Source organism: Protopterus annectens, chromosome 1.part0 (assembly GCF_019279795.1).
Source record: "Protopterus annectens isolate FY-2018-M chromosome 1.part0, PAN1.0, whole genome shotgun sequence".
NCBI lineage: Eukaryota > Metazoa > Chordata > Ceratodontiformes > Protopteridae > Protopterus > Protopterus annectens.
Genome location: NC_056725.1, coordinates 37813721 through 37840481, shown reverse-complemented (window position 1 = coordinate 37840481; position 26761 = coordinate 37813721). Strand labels below are relative to the sequence as shown.

Sequence of the window (26761 nt, the reverse complement as noted above, 5' to 3'; positions counted from 1 at the left end):
AGAATTTGTGACAAAAAACTCTTTCAAAATAAATGTTTTATTTGCCACTGACCTGGCATTAACCAGACCCCACTTTAAAGTTAACAAAGCTCCTACTTCAGGCAAAGCTTTAACTTTAGGTACTGGTCGAAGATTCTTCCGATTTACCCCTCTCAAGCAGCATCGCTGAAACCGCTGAAATCATGTAGAAGAAACACACTCCTCTTCTGAAAAACCAGCGACAGGAATATTCCATGAACCCAATTCCACAACACTAAGGACCCAGCAAAGAACCTTCGTTTAGCTCCCAAAGCATCAACATCAGAAGAGGAAACCGCCAAAATCTTTAATTCAGTTTTTAATTTAACCAGCCCTCCTCCCCGACAGCCCCGCTTCCTACACTTCCTCCTCAGCTTCCTTCCCTGAGAGAACAACGGCGGTACCGCTAAACAGCACTCCGCCAAACAATCCCCACAGGGAGGAAGCACATTTCGATAATCACTCCTCACGAATGGCAGCAATTCAGCCGAAAAACCAATGTCCATTAGCAACTGACGATCATAGACAAGTACAGAATCAGAATACTGCAAAGCACACACAGAGACCAACAAACAAGCAATAATCCAAAATGCTAACAGATAAATACAAAGGGCAAGGCTATAAAGAAAACATTTGCACACACCATATATTTCTGGACTCCATTATCCTAAAACATTGGCAACTAGTTTAAGAAGAGCAGTACATTTTTATTTAAGGGTTATTCAGGTGGAGGTAAACAGTCTGTTGTTCAGTGATGGTACATCTCGACCATTCCAAATAGATTTCTCTGTGATATGATACCCCTTCTTTATTGACATGTGAATTTATACAAAATGTGATCCATGTATTTTATGTATTTGATTGTACATATCATGTATGTCATGAATGAGAAGGATCCATGAACCTGTTTTCTTACCTGGTCATAAACAATCAAACAAATAAATTCCACAATATAAATATACACTAAATTGTAGAACCACTCAGGAAGAAGCTAAACAAAAAACTTAGAAAAATTAATTATACTGTGGCTTAGTTTAGTACACTCCAGCTATGAAGCAGTTAATTTTAAACACCAGTAACCTGTCCACAGAATCTTATATTGTCTATAAACCTTTATGTTATCTTAACCCAGAGGGGATGTAAAAAACTATAAAACACACTAAAATGCAAATATCATGGAAAGGCAAGCATTCTGCAATAGCCTCTGTTACAGTGCACCAGGCACCACTGAGTATTATGGAATAAGATTACATATTTTTAAGAAAGATTTTATACGGTTCGTCTTTGGATTTTGTTTCATTCAAGTCTGATTGTGCTTATCAGTATTGTCCCTTCCCTAAGTTACAGCAATTCAACGTACAGCTATCTAGAACACTGACAAAGCATAGTAAATGTTCATAGCCACATTATATCACAAATATGGACCTCTTAGGATGCTTACCTTCACCCAATTAATAATGATGGCTGTGTAGGAAATACAAAATGAAAAGGCCTGCAAACTAATTACACATCACAGAGGATTTCTCAAGTAGACAGAAGTACATCTGGCCAACAGAATGCAAGGCAATCACCAGGCTGCTAAATACTATGACTTGAGGGTGTTGGAGAATGCCAAGAAGAGTTATAAACGCAGATTGCCTTGAATAAATCATGCAATATAATGCAAAATGCATAGCCCATTTTATATCATTACACAATTCCAGTTTCATTGACAGATGTGGAGTCGAGTCTTCCTTTCTTGTAAGCATTCCAGAACTGACATAGTGTGGCTGGCCATAGCCAGCTCTGATGGCATAGAAAGCCCTATCTGTGCCCAGCCCAGGTGATGCAGTCTCAATTACTAAAGTAGTTGAATGATGCAACTGGCAGGAAGGATAAGCATGCCTAGCCTGTGGGCAGAAAGCAAGTTGAGGTGGGCAGATCTCTCAATGAGTCCTGGAGGAGATGAGATTGTATTTATTTATTTATTTGCTGTTGTTTAACCAGGATAGTCCATTGGGCCAAAAGAACCCATTTTCAATGGAGTCCTGGGGAGAAAAGCTCCACAAACAGATTGCACAAAGATTACAGTGATTAACATTTTAACAATTTCTGGTTATAAGACAGAACAAAAAATTCAGAGGTTACAGTTAAAAATAGAAGTTTTTTTTTTTTTTTAGAAGGGGAACATTGCTCTAGTAGGATTAAGAATAAGTAGTTAGATGCAGTAGGCTTAGAATTTGCTAGATGCAAATAAGAATTTGTTTACTAGACGCAAGTATGAATTTGCTTTCTAGAATTTGTGCGATGGAAAACTGTAGGAAGTGGGGAATAGGTTATGAGGGATGGGAGCAGGAGCGTTCCCATGTGGATGTTAGATGTGAGTGGAGCGATTTTTTAAAGGATGGGAGGCTAGTGATGGTACGAATGGAGGGAGGGAGGGAGTTCCATAGGTGTGCTAGGGAAAAGGACAGGAGGTTTTGTCCTGGGGGGGTGAAGGGGTCTATAAACTTCTATTAGGTTTTGATTGGTTGATCTGAGAAGTCTTTGTGTGTGGTGCATTTTAAAGGTAGTAGATCTGACGGAACTCTTTGGGCAGGGCAGGTGGTGATGCCTGTGGAGGCAGGACTACTATGTGAGTTCAGGGAAAGCACATCCTCATGCCATACTTCTCTGTCTGCCTAGTCTGACATTATATGATGTCAAGACACTGAGTGTAGGGTTTAGGGAAAATCCTTGTGCACTGCTCAGAATGTGCAACACTGCTAAATCAGGCTCCAGTCTGTATTTCTTTCCCAGGCCACCAAAGACGGCCTCAGCTATGCAGTAATACCAATGTGAATCCATGTTTCCAGGTCCCTTCTGACCTGTCAAGCAACACTGAGCAAAGGATGAGAACCATGGTAGAGAGCCAAGGTGTGGATGCTATAGAACAGAACAAAAAATTCTCTGTGATATAGATTGTGGTCCTGTCCTGTTTGTCAGATTCCAGTAAGATATTTTAAACTATTTACCAAAATATCAAAAGCAGAAGAAGGGTGTCTTTTCATCACATTTAAATGATGAGGCACAGGATCCTGTCCAGTCTTCTTAAACTAAAAGCATGGTGACATGAGTAAAATGGGGAAGGATATGGACTTACAGAAGTCCAACTTATTTTGGAATTGTAAGCACAGTGGCATTCAGCAAAGTTCATTTACTGAGAATCTAGGAATAGCATACTTAAAGTTCATTTACGGAGAATCTAGGAATAGCATACTTAAAGTTTTGTCTATGAAAGAGGGTATGGAAGTGAAACTAACAATTATCTGAGAATACAGGGAAAGCAATGCAATGGAAAAGGGTAATAAATGTGACCATAAATAGTAGTATCGACTGCAGCTGTTTATTTCTGTTTTGGGCATTACATAATGAAAAACAGTTAATAATTCCAGAAGGTAAACTACATTATTTTTAACACTTGGTAAATTAAAATTGCTCTTTATAACTGTTGGGTACTTTGTTTTCAGATATTTGAAACAACTCAATGATGTTAAAAGGAGAGAATAATTTCTTTAAGCATTTTTAAAATGAAGGCTGTATGTGATGTCTTCATAGTAAGAAAATTCAGTAAACAATAGCACTATATCAAAAACTACTTTGAATGCACACAGTGCTCTGGTACCCTCTGAAGTTCTGTACAGTTCTTGTCATTATTCTGACTATATAAGGTCATATCAGGCAAGAAAAAGTATGTGTGTATGTGTATATACTTTTGTCTTCTTTGATGAATAGACTAATTGGCCTGCTACAGGCAAAATAATTGTTCTTTTTCCCCCATTTGAAGCATAATGAGAGATAAACATTACATATCAGAGAAATGAAATGTCCAGTTTGAACTCATACATGAAACAGCTCAGTATAGTAGATACAAATACCATCAAGTAACTGAATGTGAAGGATTCACTATTAGTTCTCCAGTATGTACACCCTAATATGGATCTTTTTAATGCAAACTTTTGGGTGAGACAACAGCATATTTCCTAAAACATTTCTATTCTTAAACACATATACAGAGAAGGTCTTTTGTATCATAAATGCACAAATATGATTTAATGTGAATAAAACTCCAGCAAAAAGATTTTCTAGATTATTGAACATATGTGATATTCACACACATTTCCAGACAGCGCTTATCACGTATGCTACTTAGAAGTATGCTAATTACCATTGTTCATATAAAATATTAAAAAGTTACATTAAAGAACCCAGTCAGATTTGTTTTACATATTGAGTGAGCTGTATATAAAACCATATATTGTCTTCTCCATGGACCACTGTAATTTTTGAAAGTAAATATTTAGTGCGTTGAAACAAAATACAGATTTATAACCAAAATGCTAGGGGTAGTGGTCACTGGAATAAGCTGATTCTCTAGGTTTTATCTATGCTTCATTGCCATAGTGCTGCACAGAGAATAGTCAAAAATGTAGCATAATGTACTGGGCTGTTTGACTTCCTAGCTTGTCTCTGCAAGACAAACAGTTAAAGAAGGACACAAAACAACTTCTTCTCACGAAAAGGATTCTCTGAGGAAGGCACAGGTGTCACAAGTGGATCTTCTTTTGCATGTGCATCACAGTACGCCAACAGTTCAGCTGCTGCTTTAGATACCTGAGGAGAGTAAACAGAGTTGTGTAATTACTTACGGCAGTTGTTCAAACAGTCCACACTTACTCTGGTATTAGATCTCTGAAAAGATTAAACAGAGGCACACAAATAAACTTGTTTTTTGCAAAGATATTTATTAGGTATTTTCATCTCTTACTAGAAAATAGTTCATCAAAATGTGTAATAATCTTTAACCGATGTCTTATAAGTAATAGGATCAAGTCACATGGTACATCCATTGTCAATAAAAATGAAATAATACAATAATGTTTATTTTTTAAAATACTATTGATAGATACATTTTCATTCAATCTGTGCTGCTTATAGGACTCCTAAATTGCCATTATAATTCCCTGTCAAGTATACAATTATTTCAGTCATTAACGCTTTTTTCTTTTCAACCTTCTCCAAAAGAAAACAACACACTTGTTACAAGAAATGCTGTGTTTCAACAAAGCATAGGGCATGTATTTTTTTTCAGATAACATAGCATTATTGATAAATACATACTTTAAATTTTCAGTTGTACAAATATAAACATATTGTACAACACACCAGTTGAGTTGAAATTAAAACGTCCATTACAGATGTTTGTTTCTTTTTTTCATAAAATAATATACTTACCACAATGAATAAATCTGCACTACTTGCAAGTGCCACTAGTAAACATACCATAATCCTGATTAGAGACAGTGGTTTCAGATTGAAACTTACATTTTAAGTTGTTTCTACTTTTGTAAATAAAATAAGGTCTGTTCCCTAATTTCTTATACCATAACCTTGTCAAGATCTCTTGTAATCCCTATTCCAGAATTAGGAATCAGGTGTTTCCTTAATAAAGGAGCAAATCTATTACTCATGCCAATCACATTTTTAGTGAAAATTTCATCCATCTTGGTGCCTATTTTCTTTTTAAAATATAATTTTTAAACATAAAATTTCCTTCTTAAATTTCTCATCATCTGATACCATTCTAGAAATGCAAACATATTGGCCATCAACTATATTACACTGTGGTGGTGTAATTATAAATTACAAAATATTGCTTTTTCTAAAAATATTAGGGCCAAATATACTTTGTAAATAATTCTTAGATATTTTAATATCCAAAAAAAAAATCTTCACGGGACTAACTATGTGAAAGTCTTAACATGTAGTGATGCTTTGTAAATAATTAAAAAATCATTTGAAAGCCACTAAATCATCAGACCAAGGATGAAGGCATTATCCAAACAGCATAGATAACAATGGGCATGCTTAAAAACTAAAAAAAAAAAAAAAACTTCTTCAACAAATGTCCATCACAATGCCAGAACATTGTTTACAAAATTCACCTTCAAAAAAAAAAAAATTTCCAAGTTAACATTGTTGGAATATTCTAAGGCATAACTGAGAATAGGTCTTTAATATCTGCTGTCACAAAAATAACCACTTGCTGAAACATAGTATTACCTAATATATCAGTGCCATGAATCTCTTAAAATTGTAGGAAATTATTCTAAAATGGCCTTCAACTTAAAATTAACAAAACTGCCAGTTGTTCTATCATACTATCTCTAGCTGAAATAATGGGTCTAAAAGGGGGATCTTGGTGTTTTGTATGAATTTGTATCAATTTTAGGAATCCCAAACATATGGAAAAATGTGAGTTTTAACAACTTAAAAAGAAACAATGTGTCAGAAATCAAATGAATAAGCAATAATTCATTTAAAAATAAATCAGTTTTTAAGGTACGTATATTTCATTCTTTGAAACTGATTTATATAGCTTTTCATTATTAAGCAATTCAAACATCTTGTATCTGTAATCAACAGATTTCATTAAAACAAGCTCCAACCCTTGTGAAGTTTCATGATGCTATTTTTTTGTCTTGGAAAGTTTGGACAATAAATTTAATTAATCTCATGAAAGGTTGCAAAATTGTTTCATATTGTTATCCAAAATGCTGCAAATGTCTTTCTTAATTTTTCAAAAAACAGATACAATTGGGGAACTGGGGATTATATATACTAGTTTTGTAGAATCTTTCCCTTACTCAAACATTAGTGAAAACTTAGGTTTCATAATAAACAATTTAAATTCCATTAAGAAATGCAATAAATGTTTGAATAGCGTGAACAAATATGAACCTTTTACTGGACAATGACATGAATGTCCAAAACCTCACTATCAGTAAACTTAAAAATATGAAAAACATTAGAGTCATCTTTATTGTGGTCACCCTTCTGAATGGAATCAAAATGTTGTTGTCAGAACAGCCATCTCTATTATCGGGTTGAAGTTGCTCCCTAAATTCAAATTGTTTGGTACACTGGCACTTAAAATCTCTACTGACCCTGTTATTATTCTTTGTAAAATGTTGGCTGAGGATGACCTTTTGTTGTGCATGTGTGTTTGGTTTTAGTTTGCCAAACACTCTGAGCTCCATGGTAACGGTGGAGTCTAAAAATGACCATCGTTATTGCTCTTGTTCCCATGATGTCCAGATGCAGTATGCTGAAAGAAAAAATCCAATATATCCAAATGCTGATTACTCATTTTGGTAAACCCTTTGATGGTCCTCCTATCCTATCTACCAGAATTATTAGAAACGTGGTGCTTTGCCTAGCCAAAAGGTTCATAAGCCTAGTATACACCTGTGAACCTATGAGTAAAGGTTATGCTGAATTACTGTCATATGCATTATCTCTTTTGAGTTTCCTGATTTTACATTTGGAAACAGTTACAATATGCTCTTGCAGCTTGTCAAACACATTATTTATTTATTTATTTACATTTGTTTACTGGGAAAGTCTGACTGGGCCAGAAGCCTATTTTCAGCAGAGGCCCGGGGAGAAAAGCTCCACAGAAATATAATAAAAATACAATAATTAGATTGCACAACAGTGTACATACAGTAAGATGAATAATCCACATCATCTAGTTAGTCTATACAAGGTAGTATTCAATACAGTTTTCTAGTGAATTATTGTATTCATTTTATAGATAGGTGAAACCAAATCATTCAAATAAATTTATTAAGTATTTCTATATCTTTCTGTAAACAGTCTATTAAATTCATAAATCTCAAGTAATTCAAAGCTAATACAGTCAAAATAAACATACAAGGTTGCATTCTGAACCATCCTATTAGGAAATTTAAAAATATGTTGATCCTTTGGAATTTTTCCTTGTAACAAACATTCAGGAAAGTATGTGTTGTCCAACTGCAAGGTTTTAAATTTAAATAGTTTCTATGTTCTTCAATTTGTTTAGTTAGAGTAGATCAGAGTGTAGCTATGTCTTTAAGAACCATGTGAGGCTGTGCATGCAGGTATAAATTCCAGACACGTGCAATTTTGAAGATGCAGCCAGTGTGTAAGCATGCATGATAAGAGCAGCTAGTTTGTATATAAGTTACTTAGTCAAAGTCAAATAAGCTTTACAGTATAGAATAAAGCTGCTTAAACAGAACCCACGAAGAGTCGGTTATTTGTGTACTGACACGAAAGTGGCATGTCAGAACTGGGATGGAAAGGAACAAAACATTTGGAGCCATGAGATGTAAAGGTGACAGCGAAGGTAAAACCAAGAGAAAACAGTGCGAACATAACCAGAAGGAATTTAAGGTAATGAAAAGCAACATGAATTATTTACTCGATGCAAAAGAGGCAAGAAAAGGCATTCCAAGCACATAAACTGCATTATCAGGCAAGCGGAAAGCTCAAAAAGTTTGTTAACTAAAGAAATGTTTAAGATAAAAGCATTTCATTAAATGAGCATGTTTAAAGTACAAAACAAGTATGTTAAAACAAGGATGTTTACTGCAGAAAGAGTGTGTTTATGGCACAACTGGACATGTTTAGAATAAAACGAGCACAAAGAAAGTACACTGGGCATAAAGAAAAGAAATAGCGTACAGTAGATAAAAATAAAGCAAAACAACTGCCATGTTGGCAAAGTGCTGTGTTTGGGCATAACTATGACTTTGTTTGGTATCAAAAAGTAATTAAAGTTATTCAACGTATCTCCGAGTGTGTGAGTGCTTACAGTGTGTGCCTATTACTGTTGATGTATCTCAGAGAGCTCACTGTGTGTAAAGTGCAGCTACCTCTTGTAAGTCATTTGAATGGCATGCTTGTTTGAAGAAAAGTTCTTGTGCTGGACGTGGTTGTTCACAAAGTGCTGCCATTACAGAGTTCTTCTTGTACTGTAAAGATTTGTTTGGCAAGGTACCAGCATTTTGGGAACAGTGTATTGCATCTAGTCATTTACAAAGTGCACATACCCCAAAAGACATTAAGTCTGGGCAAACAAACTCTGATTATTCACATTGTGCAATTGCTTAACCCGTTTCTTGTATTAAAGGAAGGTGATTTTTTTACAAATGATTACAAGAGTGTTACAGGGATCATGAATTGCTCAGTTGCATTGCAAATTTCTTGAATCTTTCTTAAAGTGATGACTTTAATAAATGATACTGCATGACTGTTCCAAGCCTGCCTTTGTTGATAAATGTATTTTATTTATTTATTTTATTTTACATTTGTTGACTGGGCTAGTCTAGATCCAAACAATTACTTTAGCATTTTAGCCTTAACCAATTCTGAAAGCCGATTATTTTAGCATTTCTGCCTTTACTAATCGAAAATTTCATAAAAACATCATGAAGTCGGAGAAAGTATTGTGTTAAGCTTTCAGTAATCAAAAGTTTCATAAAAGCATCACAAAGACTGAAGAAGTATTCAATTCAGCTCTGTAAAGCAGTAAATAAGTTGAAAAGCTATTCTGCTGAGTTTTATAAAGCAACAAGAAAGCTAAAAGGTTATTTTGCAAAATACAATAAAGCATCAAGAAACTTAAAAAGTTATTTCGTAAAGCACAGTGAAGCATTAAGAAATTTGAAAAGGTATTTCGCAAAGTGCAATAAAGCATCAAGAAGCCTGAGAGGTTTATTTCGCAAGGTCCATTTAATTGAAAGCACTACATGGTTATTCATTCGCTCAATACCGATAAGCACAATAAAAGAAAGTGCAGTTATAAGGCAGAAGAGCATTATCCAAGTTGAGTATTCATGCCAATTACTTATGCACATATATGTTTGTGTGTGTATATTTGTACGTATTTGCAAGATCCTTTGCTGGTATGCGTTGGATGGATTTTGAAAACCACAAAAACTTGTGTTTGACCAGAATATTGCAGAGAACTGGAGAATATTTGAACAGGAGTACAATATTTTTATACAAGCAGCTTATGCAGATAGAAATGCATGCACAAGGGCATTTATTTTGCTAAATCTAGCAGGATCTAAGGCTATAGAAAGAGACCAATCATTTGTATATGCACCAGCAGTGTATGAAGGCAAGGGTGCAGACTGCCATATTGTTGTGCAAGCTGAATCCAGATAAGACCTGGAGTGTTTAAATCATAAGTTCGGAGAAATGTGCAACCCCAGATGAACATTATATTAGAGAGGCATTTGTTTTACACATGAAATCAGAAGCCGGGGGTAACATTTGGAGCTTATATAACTGACTGGAAGAATAAGGCCAAAACGTGTCAGTTTGGTGACTTGAAAGATGAGCTGATAAAGGACAGACATGTATGTGTTATTAATAGTGCTGCAGTGAGGAAAATTTTGCTTCATGGCAGTGATTTGACATTAAGCAAAGTAATACAGATTTTTCAGGTCCTTGAGGTGACAGGCACACGAACATGCTTACAAGTGACAAAAGCATGGTTCCAGAGCACACATAGGCAGTATGCAACACGTGGCAAGCAGAAACAGGCCTAAGCAAAGGGTGACTACAGGAATTCCAAAGAAGGTGCTGAGTTTTCCAGAAAGTTCTAGAAGTGCAAGCTCCACCACCATGTCAGTGCCATACAAGCATGAGTCAGCAAAACCCAAGTCTAGATTTATTGTTAACTGTCGAAATTGTGGTGGAAACCATGAGTCTAAAAGAGAGAAGTGTCTAGCATATGGTCAGTAGTGCCATTAGTGTAAGAAATGGAACCACTTTCAAAAGTTTTGCAAGTCAAGTAAGCCTCACATAGTTGTAAAGAAAGGTCATACAAGAAAACAAGTTAATCAAGTAGAGACAAAAAAATCAACTTTCTATGTGGATGGTGTATCAGTACTGGGAGCTGATGCAATAAACTTATTGACAAGGAGTGAAGTGTTTTGCACACTTCGGATCAATGGGAAATCCACAGACCTCAAAGTAGACACTGGATCAAAGTGCAATGTTATATCCGTGGATACATTTGCAAATGTGAGAACCAACAAACAACTCAATGTAACCAGAAGTGCAAGACTTGTTGCGTATGAAGGTGAAGAAATTCAAACCGAAGGTTCAGTAATGCTTCCATGTTATTTGGTTGAGAACTGTTACAACTTATTATTCTATGTAGTCAGATGACCAATGCAATCTTTACTAGGTCTCAAAGATAGTTTGAGAATGAATCTGCTTTCTTTTGCTAAAGAAGTTCATCATGTGAGTGCAGTTCCAAGTACAAGGTTTTCAGAAGTCATTTTCTCAGAGTATGCTGATGTTTTCGATGACAAGTTGGGCAAGCTTACAGTTGTGTAGTCTATGAAATTAGACCCTGAAGTTACTCCAGTAGTCAGACCAGCAAGAAGAGTTCCAATAGCTATGCAAGATAAAGTTCAAGCTTAATTGGATAAGATGGTGTAGCAAGGTGTGCTTTGTCCAGTCACAGAACCAACTGAATGGGTGTTGTCCATGCTAGCTGCTCATAAGAAAGGCTCAGATGAAATCAGAATATGCATTGACCCTAGAGATTTGAGCAAACATTAAAGAGGCCATCATCCAATGTACACAGTCGAGGAAACTGCAGCTCTAATACCAAATGCCACTGTATTTTCTGTTTTGGATGCAAAGAGTTCATTTTGACAAGTGATGCTTAATCGCAAGTCCATATTTCAAACTACTTTTAGTACCCAATTTGGCAGATACAAATTTCTAAGGATGCCATTTGGAATAAATTCTGCAAGTGAGGTCTTTCAGAATGCAATGGAACAAACTTTAGTCAGGTTATCTTTGTGCCATAATAGTAGACAGTGTACTAGTTGGAGGCAATGGCGAAGCAGAGCATGACAGAAACATCAAGAAAGTTCTAGATAGAGCATGTGAAGTAAATTTGAAGCTCAATCTGAAGTACAAATTCAGACTTCCAGAAGTAACCTATGTAGAACATTTGTTTACAAGTGCAGACTTAAAACCTGACCCAACCAAAGAAATAGCTGTTTTAGAGATGTCAGCACCAGATAATGTGCAGAGTTTACAATGTTTTCTGGGCATAGTCAACTATTTGGACATGTTTATACCAGATTTCAGTGAGGTAACAGCACCACTAAAAGAGCTAACATGAAAAAATGTTGTATGGTCATGGTTACATCATCATCATCATCAGGAGTTTGATGACCTTGTGCAGAAAATTGCAACCCCCCCCCCCACCAGTTGTATTCTATGATGCTTCTAATTTTGGTCTTGGTGCAGTAATTCTACAAGAGGGCAGACCAGTAGCCTATTTATCTAGGACACTTACTCAAACTGAGATGCATTATGCTCAAATTGAGAAAGAGCTTCTAGCAATAGTTTTTGCATGTTCCAAGTTTCACAATTATATTTGTGGTTGAGCTATTCAGACTGAAACTGATCATCAGCCTCTATTTACTATTTTAAAGAAACCTATGCATTCTGCTCCAGTGAGATTACAAAGAATGATGCTCAAATTGCAAAAGTACAATTTCAAAATGGTCTGTACTAAAGGTAAATTGCTTTATCCAGCTGATACTGTATCCAGATCGCCTAGAAGTACAACAGAACAGCTTGATACTAAAAATTCTGACTTTGATGTAATGTCAGTGTGTAATTTTTCCACCACTAGACTTGATGAGTTGAGAGATCATACTATGACTGATCAAATTTCACAAAAGCTCAATCACTACATCAATGTGGGATGGCCATCAAAACAATCTAGTGTATCACCTGAGGTGCAGTCATATTTTCCCCACAGAGATGAATTGTTGATGGAAGATGGTATTATTTTCAAAGGTCCTAAAATGGTTGTTCCTACTTCATTATAAGATGATTATATCCAGATTATGCACTGTGGCCACTCAGGTTTATTATCCACTAAGAGAAGGGCCAGAGAACTAGTATTTTAGCCTTCATTATCAAAAGACTTTCTTCTTGTTCGATATGTAATAGTATCAGAGCACATTTGCAAAAGGAACCACTTCAGCTAAATCCAATACCTGAACTACATTGGTCTGTTGCTCCAACTGATATCTTTGAATAGAATAATCAACACCATTTGATTTTGGTAGACTCTTACTTGCACTGGTTTGAGATTGATCTGCTACCAAACTTACCTCAACAGCTGTTATCACTAAGCTTAAACATCATTTTTCAGTTCATGGTAGTCCTCACAAACTTTGTTGTGACAATGGTACTCAATTTACTAGCCAGTTGTTTCAGAAATTTGCGAGAGAATGGGACTTTGTACATGTCACTAGTAGTCCTGAATATCCTCAATCCAATGGTCTAGCTGAACGTGCAGTACAGACTGCAAAGCAATTACTTGAAAACTCAAAGTGTGACAATACCGCTGTATTCTTGAATTTACTTAATCTCAGAAACATACCTTGTGACAATATTCTTGGCTCACCTGTTCAAAGACTACTTTCCAGACAAACTAGAGCTACACTACCTATTTCATCAAGTTTGCTGAAGGCTAACTCTAAGAACAATATAACAAGCAAGGCTCAATTGTTGAAGAAGCATAATATCTAGAAATCTAGTTATGACAGATCAAGCAGATTCGTTGAGGGAAGGAGAGATGGTACGAATCCAGAAAATGAAAGGTTTGATCGAATAGGACAGATGACAGGCATCTTCACAATTTAAAAAGACAGACTTATTAAAATAGCTACACTACATATGCCTTCCTCAACTTCTGCAGTCACTTTTTTCTGTCCATATTATACAAGTTTTAACATCATTATTAACTTCAAACAAATCATTACAAACATTTTTCTTTTACATGTGTTACATATATGGTTTCTTTCTTAACAATTATCATTTACTTCAACATTGCATAGATTGCTCAGTTCTGCCTTTCCAGAAATATCACTCCCCCCATGAACATTATTCTGCATGTATTGTTCCCACAAATTCCATTTATTGTGTAATTTGCTCATTCCTTTTTTTAAAGATCCCAACATCATTTCTCATATCTCATTTAGAAATTCAATAAATCAATTACATTTGGTTTATATTTTGATTTCCATTTCCTAGTAATTGCTTTTTTGGCAGTCAACGTTAAACTTAGTTGGGCGTTGCTATGTCTAGACAATTCAGACTCTATATCCCAGCTCAAAGTAATCATTTTCTAATTTGCCCCCTAACATTTTTGACAAAATACACAGAAGTAATTTTTTTAAAATGTGACAACTCATTGTATTCCCCAAAAATGTTCCCAAACACCCACCCCCTCTTTCCTGTCATATCTACAGCATTTTCTGTCTACCTGTGGAAAAATTCTGTGAAATCTACTGGGGGGTATAAAAATACCTATGCAAATCCCAAGTATTCCAGATTTTGTTTCATACCTGGGAGACACAAATATTGTTTCATTGTTTCTTTGTAAATTGCCTTTCCATTCCCACCATGCTACAACTACGTCTGTACACATTGAGATAAGGAAAGCATAACTATGCTCTATTTGTCAGGCTGCAAGGTGAACAAAAAATTGTCAGACACATATGAATAGAAAACATTAAAGAGAGACACATGCATAGAATACTGTTATACTATGCAACATTGTGTTGCATATGGAATTGTCAGGCATAAGGAAAATTACAGGCTTTGGGAATGTGAAATATAATTGTCATGAGATAAGCTTTCCATAATAATAGTTTAGATGAGAAAGGAAGTGTACTGGGTAATCTAACAGTCAGCTAAGAAATGTAAATTATATTGGAGAATATTTCAAAGGAACCACCTAAGCTAAGGGACTGTGAACTGCTGAGTCTTGTACTTTATCTGTATAAAGGTAGTCATTAGCCTGCTATGATTTAGATTTGTTTTTATGATTCCCAAGATACTGCTGTCCTGTTTCCAAATAAACCAGTTTTGCTACAACATGACTTTATCTTCATAAGACTTGCTCATGATATACAGCTTTAATTTACAAAGGCAGTCTCCAAACCTGCAGTTTGGCCTCGTCCCTCTGTTTGACTTTTCTTCTTTCTAGTTATTTTCTCCCAATACCTTGGTTCCATTGCTAATTTTCTCCAATAAATTCCAGCTTCTCTTGGCTGTTTTCTGTGTTCGTACTTGCAGTCATCCCTATTGGTAAAATTTCCTTTCTCTTTTCCTGTGTTTGCTTGGTTCTCAAAATACTTTGTTACTTTGCAAACATGATACTCTGGATGATTGTTGTTGTTGTCCAAATTCCTTCTCTCTCTCTCTCTTTCTCTCTCCTTATTTTGTGAAATCCCCCCTTGTTTCAACATCATTTCTTTCCACTTTGATTTGAAATCTTCTGCTTGTGTTATGTGTGTGAGCCTTGACTGTGTAGCTGTAAAGTATCTCTTCAAATCTGGTAATCCTAAACTACCTTGTTCTGTGGGGAGAAACAACTTATCCCAGTTAAATCTTGCTCTATTTCCCTCCCAAATAAGTTTCTTCAATTTATTATTAATTATGGTCCAAACATATAAAAAATATGCCTGACCTGTAAATAGTATTGCAGGGACTCGAAACATTCCTTTCAATCTCTTAGCTCAAGAAATCTGGACAAAGCCCAACAATGAGGGAATAACAGCTCCAAAATAGGGGCAGATTTTAAATATTACTCTTATAAACTTAGCAAGTTGCTAGACTAACAAGTTTTATGTTTGCATGCATTTTCCAAAGATACAAAGTCTGAAACTCAAATGCCTGTCATTATTTTTCCACTGCAGTCTTCAGTGATTTGCCAAAAAGACAGATTTTATGAGGAACTGGTCAAAAACATGAGATAAAAATCCGGACAGTTGAGAGGTATGACTAGTAACATTTTCACTCCTTGTACCTTGCTATCTATATCCATAATCAGAAGCTTCCAGCTTCCTAGGTTTTGTATTTGCTTCTGTTTAACCTCTTTCCACATATATTTAGTCACCATAATATAATCCTTTTGAATCCATACACCTAAAAACTTTATCTAATCATGTCTCTATAAATATACGCATTACTAAACAAAAGCATGCATGGGATCATAATTTACCACTATAGCTTTTGTTTTGTCTTCATTTATTTTATATCATGAAATAAATTTGAAACTGTCTCAAAATATTCCATGACACTGAAATGTCCTTTTCTGGATATATCAGGTACAAAATAAAACCATCAGAAAAATAAAGCTACTTTTTTCTTGAGTAACTTATCGGTTATACCCTTGAATTTCTGAATCCCCTATTTTCTTTGCCAGTAAGTATTAAGTATAATGCAAATAATAAAGGGGAAAGAGGCCACAACTGTCTGGTTCCTGTGTTCAAACAGAGCTTTTTAGATAGGAACCTTCCCACCTGGATTTTTGCCTCTGGCCTTCCATATATTTTCCTAATTAACCACATTATTCTGTCAGCAAATGCAAAAGCTACCATTGCCCTACTCATAAAATTCCAGCAAACTCTACTGAATGCCTTCTGTTCATCAATACCCACAAAGAATAATAGCATCTTTTTGCAATCTGTCATTGTTCTATTAATTTGGTCAAACGTTTGCTTCTACGTCACGAAAACACTGATCCATATCTACCAGTTTTGGTAGTACCTTAGACATTCTCTTAGTTAGAATTCACAGAAACCATTTATAATCATGGTTCAACATTTAAATTGGTCTATATGAAGTTAGGTTTGAATATTGTTTGCTTTGTTTAGGTAGTACATTCACCACAACTTTCATCTAAGATGCTGGCACTGTCTCTTCTTTTAGAATAGTGTTAAAAATACCTTCCAGATCTTTAATACCTTATTCATTTCTAAGTTCCAAATTTCCACAGGAAAATGATCTGTTCCAGGAGACTTTCTTCAGCCTTATCTTCCTTCTGCATGGGCATTTTTACGTCTTCCATAAATATTTTGATTTGTGTCTTCTCTTCATTTCCCCATTGTTCTGCTTCATACAAAGTTTCATAGAATTTCTGAAATATTTCTAATATTTCTGTAGGGTCTGTGGTAATTGTACTAGTCATAAGCTCCATAAGTTTGGCAACACCTCTTTCTGTTTTCTGTTGTCCACGTTGTTGTGCTAATAAATTTTGTGATCTGGGGTTGGTATCAAAATACTTGTTTAACAACAGCTTTAACAAACTCATGCATATTATCCAGATACTCCCATGTTTCCCTTTTACATTCAATAATTGCTCCTCTTATTATTCTATAAGATTACCCTACATCTGCAATACTTTAACCTTTGATAATCCCTCTAAATAGAGATTCCCAGATCTCTCATTTTCTAAATTATACAATATTTTTAATTCCATTTTCATTTTTCCCACTTTTCATCATTTCTTTCTGGAGAAATGTGTATTTTTCCCTATCAACCCATGAATCATTTCCACTATCTGTTCCCTAAAGTCCTGTTTTTAATAGTAAGTAGGAAAGTGCTATCATCTCATTTAGGTTCATAGGTGTGTACTAGGCTAATGGCCCTGGAGCCTTTACAAACCTAGCCCATAGGATTACCCTGACATTGTGCCACCTGATCTTAGTTCCCAGTGCCTCTGTCGAGTAGAGCCACTAGAGTGATCCCCGGGGTGAATTTACTATTTCCTATCCACTTATCAAGGTTTCTCTTGAAGAGGACCAGTGAGGTGTTCTGTTTGACATGTATGGGAAGTCTATTCCATAGCAAGGGCAGTCTGTGGGCTATGAACCTGTCCCTCCAGCATGTTTTGTTGATTGTGGTAATGAAGTTGAGGTCACTGGAGTATGTGGTACAGAGGGATTGGGGTTTCTTTAGATGTAGCATTTCTAACAGAGCTGGATCAGACATGGCTTTGTATGTCAAGCAGAGATCGCCTCTAAGTAGGTGATATGAGACAGAAAATAGTTGGAGTTTTTTGAGTCTATCCATATAGGACAAGTGTTTAAGGTCTAGGATCCTCTTTGTGAGGTACTTTTGTAGCCTCTCTAGTTGCTGCATGTGTCTAGTGAGGTACATGCCAAATGGGGCATTGTACTCAATAATTGGCCTAATGTGGGAAGAGTAGACGGAGACGATGACCTCTTTCTTCCTGGATGCAAAACCCTTAGTAATGAGATGTGCCACATAGAAGGACTTTCTGATCACAATGGCAATGTGGTGGTCAAAAGCGAGGCTGCTGTCAACCTGTGTTCCATGATTATCTTGTATCTTTGTGAAAGTCATTATTGGCACATGGTCTGAAATAGTTATTGGTTGTATTTCAAACCTTTTTCAATTAAATACCCATGTTGCTGTGAAACATAATTTCTGTCCAATTTAACCCATCTTGGGGAATAATAAGTAAACTCTATATTGTTCACTTCCTGCTAGAAAATTCACATCTTCCATTCCAAATATTCGCATATATTTCTTCAGAAATCTACCCTCTTTTGTTATATTTTCTCTTCTAGGTCCCCCGATACATCTTTGATATTGCATATTAAGTTGCAGTCCCTACTCATGAATAATGTTCCCTGCTCGAAGCTAATTACTTCTCCCATAATTCTCTTAAGCTCCTTATTAAGAGTATTAGGTGGAATATAACTACATGCCATTGTAATGCTCCACCCCTACCAATAACCCATTATTGTCTTTCTTCTCCTCTTGTATCATTAATGAAGCCCCCTCATAATCAGTATTATTACCACCCTTTTCTTTTGTTCCTAATACTCTTCTGTATAAACATTCTGAAATTCTTTCTTTGCTAAATTCACAGGTTCATTTATATTCAAGTGTGTCTCCTGTAACATTGCTATTTGTACCCTCCACTTCTTAATATAATTCATTACACTTTGCTTCCTGTCCATACTTACATTCATACTCCAGGATATGATCGATAAGCCATTCTGATAAGATGCTATTACTTTTGCTTATTCTACATGACAGTTTATCCGAATGGTTTACTATTAAAACATGGAATTGCATTAGATCGAATAATGTTTAATCGAATGCGTGATTTTAAGTTTTCATAATTCCGAACTGAAAATGTTTGACTGAAATTTACCAAAAGTGAGTATGCATTTGCTAATGTGAAGTCGATGTTATGAATGGCGATTGAGATACAGTGCAGAACGGGAACTATACTCTTTTCCTCACTGTAGTGTGATCTCGGAGATGGTATATATAATTTGCAGGGGTTGTGGGGGCACAGCAAAAACTTGAAAACAAGTACATTTGTATGTGTGTTTAAGAGGGTCTTGGATGTTTGAATGTCTGGACACTCGAACATCTAACATGCACCTTATAGAGGTGAGCGTAAGTGAAAAATAAGTGATACTAAAGTACAGGAGTCACTGGTTACACTTGTACCACTTTATGTTGATTTCGAATAAGTCCGAATGTCAACCTTCCCAGTTTTCTTTTTCAACATTCCGCCTTATCAGTATTAACAGATTTGATAAATAAATTTGATGTTATGAGTAAATTACATTTTCCATTCAATATTATGATAGTAAACCTATCTGAATATATGTTTCAGAATTGTGACTTACAGCTACACATTTGTGTTTGGCAAGCTAGTGTTATATGCAATTGTAGCTTTTCTTCTTTGAATCCATGTACATTTTCTCATGCGTGTCATTTCAATAAAAATCACCCAAGAAACAAAAAAAAAATGTGTACATTTTCATTTTATCCCCCAACATTTTTTAACCCACAGCAAACTGACACAACTATGTTCACTGTAGCGGCTGCCTAAAAACAGATACACCAACAGGCTTTACTTATTCTAAATTTGGGTTTAATCATGCTGAAAATGCAAGTTACAACCTGTGTTCTATATTGCACCTATACCATCCATTCTTGTTCCATCTCAGCTTCCCTTTCAGATGTGATTTTTTAGCTTTAAGAAAGAGTGCATTGGCTACCATTAACTAAATAGACTAGATTTTACATTGTTGTGATTTACACTGATGTGATTAATGCTAACAGGAATTTGTCTGCTTGTATTCCCTTCAATGTATCAGACTTTGTTTATTTTCACTGATCTACTTGTTACTTCTCCTTTAAGTACCTATTTTAGTGTTTCTCATACAGATGCCGTGGAGGTCATGGTTCAGTCACTTCCTAATTAATTATTTTTTGCCTGCAGACAGTTCATCTGTAGCTGCAGAGCTTTGCTGGTATATAAAGAACACCAGCTAATGGTTTTACAATTGCATGACATATCTCTTCTCAAAGGCTGGGAAACTATCGATGTTCTTCGTGTTTCACTGTTGCAGTCATTACACTTGGGTTATCCTGCTGGCAGGCTACCCTCAGTCGGCCTGAATTCCAAAGTCTAGGTCCGGCGTCGGTTGCTGTCGCCTCTTCCCTGACGTCAGTGCGCCAGGGGTATAAAAGAATACCTAGAATACACTCGAACATCTACATTTATGGTAAGTGTACACAACTGTACTTTTTTCATGATTTTAGTATACACTTACACTGTATGCATAAACACCAGAGAAACCACCATAACTTAGTACACAGATATGATCAGTTCCCTTCAGTAACATAGCTAAGGTGGTGCGAGGGGAGCAGTCACCCTAGTTGAAAATTGCTAGGAGGCATGATCTGCAGTTCTCGATCAGTCTTCAGTGCATTACTGGCATTTAGAAATGAATGGCATTGTATTTGTGGTCAGAACTGAAGTGGTTAGTGCTCTATGTACAGCATAAACTGTAGCAGTTTTGTTCTTCACTTCAGCAGAGCTTTTTAGGAGAGGGCACCAGAATAGGGGATGGCCTTGGGCATTAGAGTAACTGAACACTACTCTTGCTCACTTCAACCTCTTTCCACTTAGGAAAATAAGATCACATTATACTGCTTACACCTAGCATTCACCTTGCTAGAGTATAAAACCAAGATGTACTCCAGTTGAAAAAAGTACTTTCTGACTTTAACATCATTGGAATTAACAGCAATCACTGATAAGATTCATAGGTTCATAGATTAGTACTAGGCTAACTGTGAGACTCAAACCCTGCACCTAGTGTTTGTAAGGCAAACATCTTAACCATTAGGCCACCCTTCACATATAAAGTATCAATGCATACTGTACTGAATTAGTATGTAGACAAATTACTAAGAAATAATACATTTTGCCTGCATTTACATCTTCAGTACTTTCATTATCCATTTAAACATTAATGATAGGGTGGAAATTATGCTTTTGATTCCTCCCACCAGTTTAATACAGCCCATAAACTTTCAGTGATTTTTTTTCACTTCTTGTAGAGTCATAGTACTTGTGCCCAAACTGCATCTTATGGTAATGATATTTTACAGATGTTCTTCGTGTTTCACTGTTGCAGTCATTACATTTGGGTTATCTGCTTGCAGGTAGCACTCAGTCGGCCAGATTTTCAAAGACTTGGGTCTTGCTTCGGTTGCTGTCTCATCTTCCATAACGTCAGGTAGTCAGGGGTATAAAGCATGCAGCTGATGCCATTACCCAAATCTTTCTTGCCGTGCGATGCCCGAAGCAGAAGCAGTTTGCAAGTGCCGGTTGGCTGACTCCTGAAATTTTCATTTTCGAGTTTCAGATCCGAAGTCTTCGAAAAAGCTAAGTACCCCGCTGGGGATCCTTTTTCTTGCTCTAAACCGATGTCAGTAAAAGTTAACAATTGTATTTCTTGTGGAAAGCAAATACCTCATAAAGATTTTAATTTGTACTGCATTCCTTGCTTAGGCTCAGACCATGATGTCCCTCGCTGTTGGTTTTGTGCCTTATTCAATCCTCAAACTATTCGTCGTCGGTTCATTTACTCATCTAACTATTTTGGTACTTGGTTCAATTATCCAGAAATGGCTTTGGTAAGCCATCCAACTATCGACATTCTGAAAAAAACGTAAAGAAAAAGACAGAGATAGACCGCATAGGTCCAAAGCTGCCGCCGACTCTTCCGTTAAGCTAGTCGCCAGTTTGCAGATACTCAGTGAGGTGCTTTCACAGCCCCTGATACCTGCTACTTCAGATTCGCAGGTCTCTACTGAGACCCATTCGGAGTCCGGTATGCCACGAGATGCTTCTTCGACTATGGAACCTGCGGATGTCTCTACCTTGGATGGGTCTGGAGCTGCTGTGCAGGCATTGGCTTCTGAGAGTGTATTCAGGCCTACTGACTTGCATATCAAACCAATGCCATCTTCTTCACGGCCTAAAACCCGATCCACGCCTAGAAAACTGATGCCCAGACTGCATGTTCAGGCCGCTATGCCTAAAAAACAAATGATAAGAATGGCTGAAGACCTTATTACTCTAATCAGGGGAAGCCACCCTTCTCCCTCTAAGAGACCTAGAACTGATTTTCCTTCTGATTTTTTGGATCAAGATTCTGAAATTTCTGTTTCTTCTGATGACCAGGATTTGCTTTTATCTACCTATGAGGATTCTGATGCAGAGGACTCAGTTCCTTCTGCTTCCCCTCCAGAGGATTTCTCTTTTGGTGACACTATGCATACCCTTAGGGAGCATTTCCACTGGGAAAGCCATGATTACTCTGACTCTAAAAAGAGGCTTAGGGAATTCTTACTTCTACCTCAACACAGGCCTTTAGCTATCCCTCCTGTACTGGACATTGTAGATGATGCCTTCATAGAATCTAGCCTGGCCCCAGACTCTTTACCTCCAGCTCCCAAGAAACCTGACAGGTATTACAGAGTACCTGACTCTCACAAGTTCCTCTTAAGAATCCTACTGCAGATCCAGAAACCATTTCACAGGGACCCAAAGGCATTAAGGCTACTACTGCCAAAAACCCTACCCTGTCTGATAGAGATTCCAGGGCCCTGGACAGATGGGGTAAGAAGGTATACACTTCTGCTACTTTGGCCATTAGGGCCTTATGCTGCCAGTTTCATATGTTAATGTATCAGCAGCATATTACTGGATTACTTAAATAGAAAATTATGTTGATTCCTGACTGTGCTGAAAATAAAGAATTGCAGGATTTAATGCATTCTGCTGAACAAGTTGGTGAACATACTTTGCAATGTGGTTTTGATTCCTTAGAGGCATCTTGCAGGGCTGCTGTCACTGGGTCTGTACTTAGAAGGCATACTTGGCTTAAGGAGCAAACTTTACCAGATCATGTTAAAGCTAAATTACTGGATACTCCCTTAAACCAAGACTGCCTGTTTGGCAACAAAGCAGGAGAAGTTCTTAAAAAGATGGAGGAAAAAGCTAAATCTATGCAAACTGTTAAAGATTTCATGCAAGTACAGCCTCCCAGATTTAGTAGGCATTGGCCTTCTAAGAATTGGCCCTTTCCTGTCTCTTCCTGGCCTTTTCAGTCCAAACCCAGGACCAGCAGACCACCAAGGCTTCAGTCTCAAGGTACTCACAGGGCTATGCAGTGGGGGGCTCCCTCTTCCAAAAGGCACCCCCCTACAGTAAACTGTCACAATGACTTAACCTTAAACCTTCCAAGCCCTGCTCAATTGACTGTTCCTTTGGGGGAAGGATTGCACTGCATGCAGAAAACATACAAATCTATGTTTACATGTATATTGTACCTTCTTTAGTATATTACCCTTTACAGATTTTTGATTATGTTATTATTTACATTGAGTAATTATGTTCATCTCAAAAAAAAAATGTTTATAATGTTTTTATGTAACAATTGCTGTTTTTACATTGTTTCTGTCATAGCCTCTATTAATTTTGTATGTTTTCCTGGAGCTTTTCTCCCCGGGCCTCTACTGAAAATGGACATGTATCCAGTTGGACTAGCTCAGTCAACAAATGTAAAATAAATAAATAAATAAAACTGGGAACTCATTACCCAAGACAAATGGGTTCTAAATATAGTTTCCCAAGGATACAGATTCCACTTCTACTCCTTACCAACCCCAAACAGTTGTCCAGACCTACCCCCAAATCAGTGGGCAGAGGCTCAACAGCAGGTTCTCAATCTTCTAAGTATCAGGACTATTCAACCTGCCCCAAAAGAGGAATGGGGACAAGGTTTTTACTCAAGACTTTTCCTGGTACCCAGAAAAGACAATATCTGGTGTCCTATCCTGGACTTGTCTATCCTAAACACCTTTTTGGTAATCCTAAAATTCAAAATGCTAACTCTTCATCAGCTGCTTCCCATGCTAGGCAAAAATGCCTGGTTGGCAACAGTGGATTTAAAATAAGCTTACCTGCACATCCCAATAAGGGAAAATTGCAGAAAATACCTACGCTTCAGAGCAGGCTACATGCACTATCAGTTCTCTGCACTGCCCTTTGGCTTATCTACTGTGCCCAGGGTATTCACAAAGTGCCTAGCTCCAGTCATTGCATTCTACAGGCAAAGAAATATTCAAATATACCCATACCTGGACGATTGTCTATTTCAGGCAGAAAGCCAGGACATACTATTAAATCATCTGGCATTTGTAAAAAAACTGCTAACCTCACTGGGATACACCATAAACGAAACAAAATCTCACCTAGTACCCTGCCAACAAATTGTATTCCTGGGAGCAAGCTTGAATACAACTTCCCAGATAGCCTACCTCACGCCAGAGAAACAAATTTATTTGACAGCCTACTTCAAACTACTGGCCATGAAGACCCAGCTATCTGCAAGGAAAATACTGCAAGCCCTGGGGTTCATGGCCTCTTGCATTCTATTAATTCCATATGCAAGACTGCATATGAGGAAACTACAATGGTATCTAAAAAGCCTATGGTGTCAACATTCTCAGGACCTGGAATCAGTGATTCCGACAGAGTTCCTTTGGTGGGCAGAGGCTTGCCACCAAAACAAGGGAATGCCATTCATTCTATCCCCTGCCACCCAAAGCCTAACAACAGACACATCAGACTATGCATGGGGGGCTCACTTGGCAGGGCAGTGCATTCAGGGCAAATGGAACCCCAGTCAAATGCACCTGCATATCAATCAAAAAGAAATGTTAGCTGTACAGAATTCTCTGACAGCCTTCAAGGACCACATTCTTCCAGGACAATTATTGGTAAAGACAGACAACACCACAGTTATGTGGTACATAAACAAGCAGGGGGGAGCTCACTCATACCCCCTCTGTGGACTAGCCATGGCTCTGTGGAACACAGCCTTGAGCTACCAAGTGCACCTAAAAGCTCAGTTCCTGCCAGACAAGCTAAATACACTGGCAGATGACCTAAGAAGAAATCTCATGGACCCAAATGAGTGGAAGCTGGAGACAAATATATTCAACATTCTGAGAAACAAATGGGGGAGCCCAGAGATAGACCTGTTTGCCTCCCCCCAGAACTACCAATTGGACAAATTCTGTACAAGGACTTCCCACAGTCAAGCTTGGAAAGTAGATGCCCTGTCCTTTACCTGGGAAAGCCTCTCAGTTTATGCCTTTCCCCTCTGCCTCTCCTCTCGAAAGTTTTACTAAAGATCAAACAGGACAAACCAAGGACAATACTCATTGCACCAGACTGGTCACGCCAACACTGGTACCCCCTCTTGCGCAGTATGTCACTACTAGAACCATGGCACCTGCCTCAGACCCCTTCTCTACTCTCCCAGCAGGAGGGCCAGATTCTGTACCCCCAGCTTCAAACCCTGAACCTGGCAGCCTGGCTAATTACCTGAGTTCTCCTATACCTTCCCTCAGCAAACAAGTGCTGGATGCCATCCTGGAGGCAAGGAGGCCTAGTACTAGAAAATCCTATGCTTAAAAGTGGAAAATATTCTGTCCCTGGAGCCAGACTCAGGGGATGGGCACAACAGTGCCCAGTTTACCGCATATTCTTCAATACTTAACTGAGATGCTTCACAAGGGTGTTTCCTTCTCTTCCATTAAAATTCATACCTCAGCCATTTCCACACATTATAATACTGAGCCACCCCTCTTCTCTCACCCCTTACTGAAACAATTCCTCAGAGGGGCCAAAAATTTAAGACCACCTAGGAGAGCTCCTACTCCTGCCTGGGACCTTAACTTTGCATTGGAAAAGCTCACTCTACGTCCTTTTGAGCCAGCTGAAACTGCAGAGTTGAAATTCCTTTCTTGGAAAACAGCCTTCCTTCTAGCCATCACTTCAGCAACAAGGGTGCCTGAATTACAGGCCCTCATGGCAGTGGAGCCTTTCATCATCTTTCATGCGGATAGGGTGTCCCTCAGGAACAATCCTTCCTTTCTGCCCAAGGTGGTATCCAGTGTGGTCCTTAATCAGTCCATTAATTTGCCAACCTTCTTTTCTAATCCACAGAACAAAGGGAAATGAATACTGTACTCCTTGGATGTGCACAGACAACTTAGATTTTACTTGGACAGGACCAAGCCTCTCAGGAAATCTGAACAGCTGCTAGTTGCCTTTGCTGCAGGGGCAGAGGGGAAGGCCATTTCAAAGCAAACCATCTTTAAGTGGATAGGCCATTGCATTCTTTTCTGCTATAAGCACCATGGAAAACCTACCCCACAGGGGATAAGACCCCCTTCCACCAGGGCTGCATCTACTTCTATAACCTTTCTCAGAGGTGTTCCTACCAGGGACATCCTAAAAGCTGCTACCTGGAGTTCTGTACATACCTTCACCAAGCATTACCACTTGCCATTTTTTTCTAAATAAAGAGCTGATTTTGCCACTGCAGTCTTGCAGGGCCTAATAGCCAGTCCTAATGCTTAGTAACTGCCTTCTCCATTCCTTAGCTTTGGGAATCTATCCAAATGTAATGACTGCAACAGTGAAACACAAAGAACATAGTACAGTTGTGTACACTTACCATAAATGTAGATGTTCGAGTGTATTCACTGTTGCAGTCCTGGTTACCCTCCCTTCAGCCCCCTGACTTCTATTGGCTATACCTCTCTTCTTGTTTACTATACTTAAGCTTTCTGGTGTATTTGCTTTTTTTTGTTGGAGGTGTAACCTTATATTTAATTGCTTCACATTATGGTG

The 26761-nt window shown here is 37.5% G+C and overlaps 1 protein-coding gene across 1 annotated transcript in view; it reads right to left on the bottom strand.

Moving 5' to 3' along the window:
- Positions 1-3277: 3277 nt before the first annotated feature.
- GNG8 (G protein subunit gamma 8) overlaps positions 3278-26761 on the bottom strand; it is a 404783-nt gene continuing 381299 nt past the window's right edge. Inside the window, exon 3 of the mRNA XM_044081554.1 lies at positions 3278-4650. Coding sequence (XP_043937489.1) covers positions 4522-4650 — 129 coding nt within the window. The 3' untranslated portion in view covers positions 3278-4521. The remainder of the gene's footprint in view (positions 4651-26761) is intronic.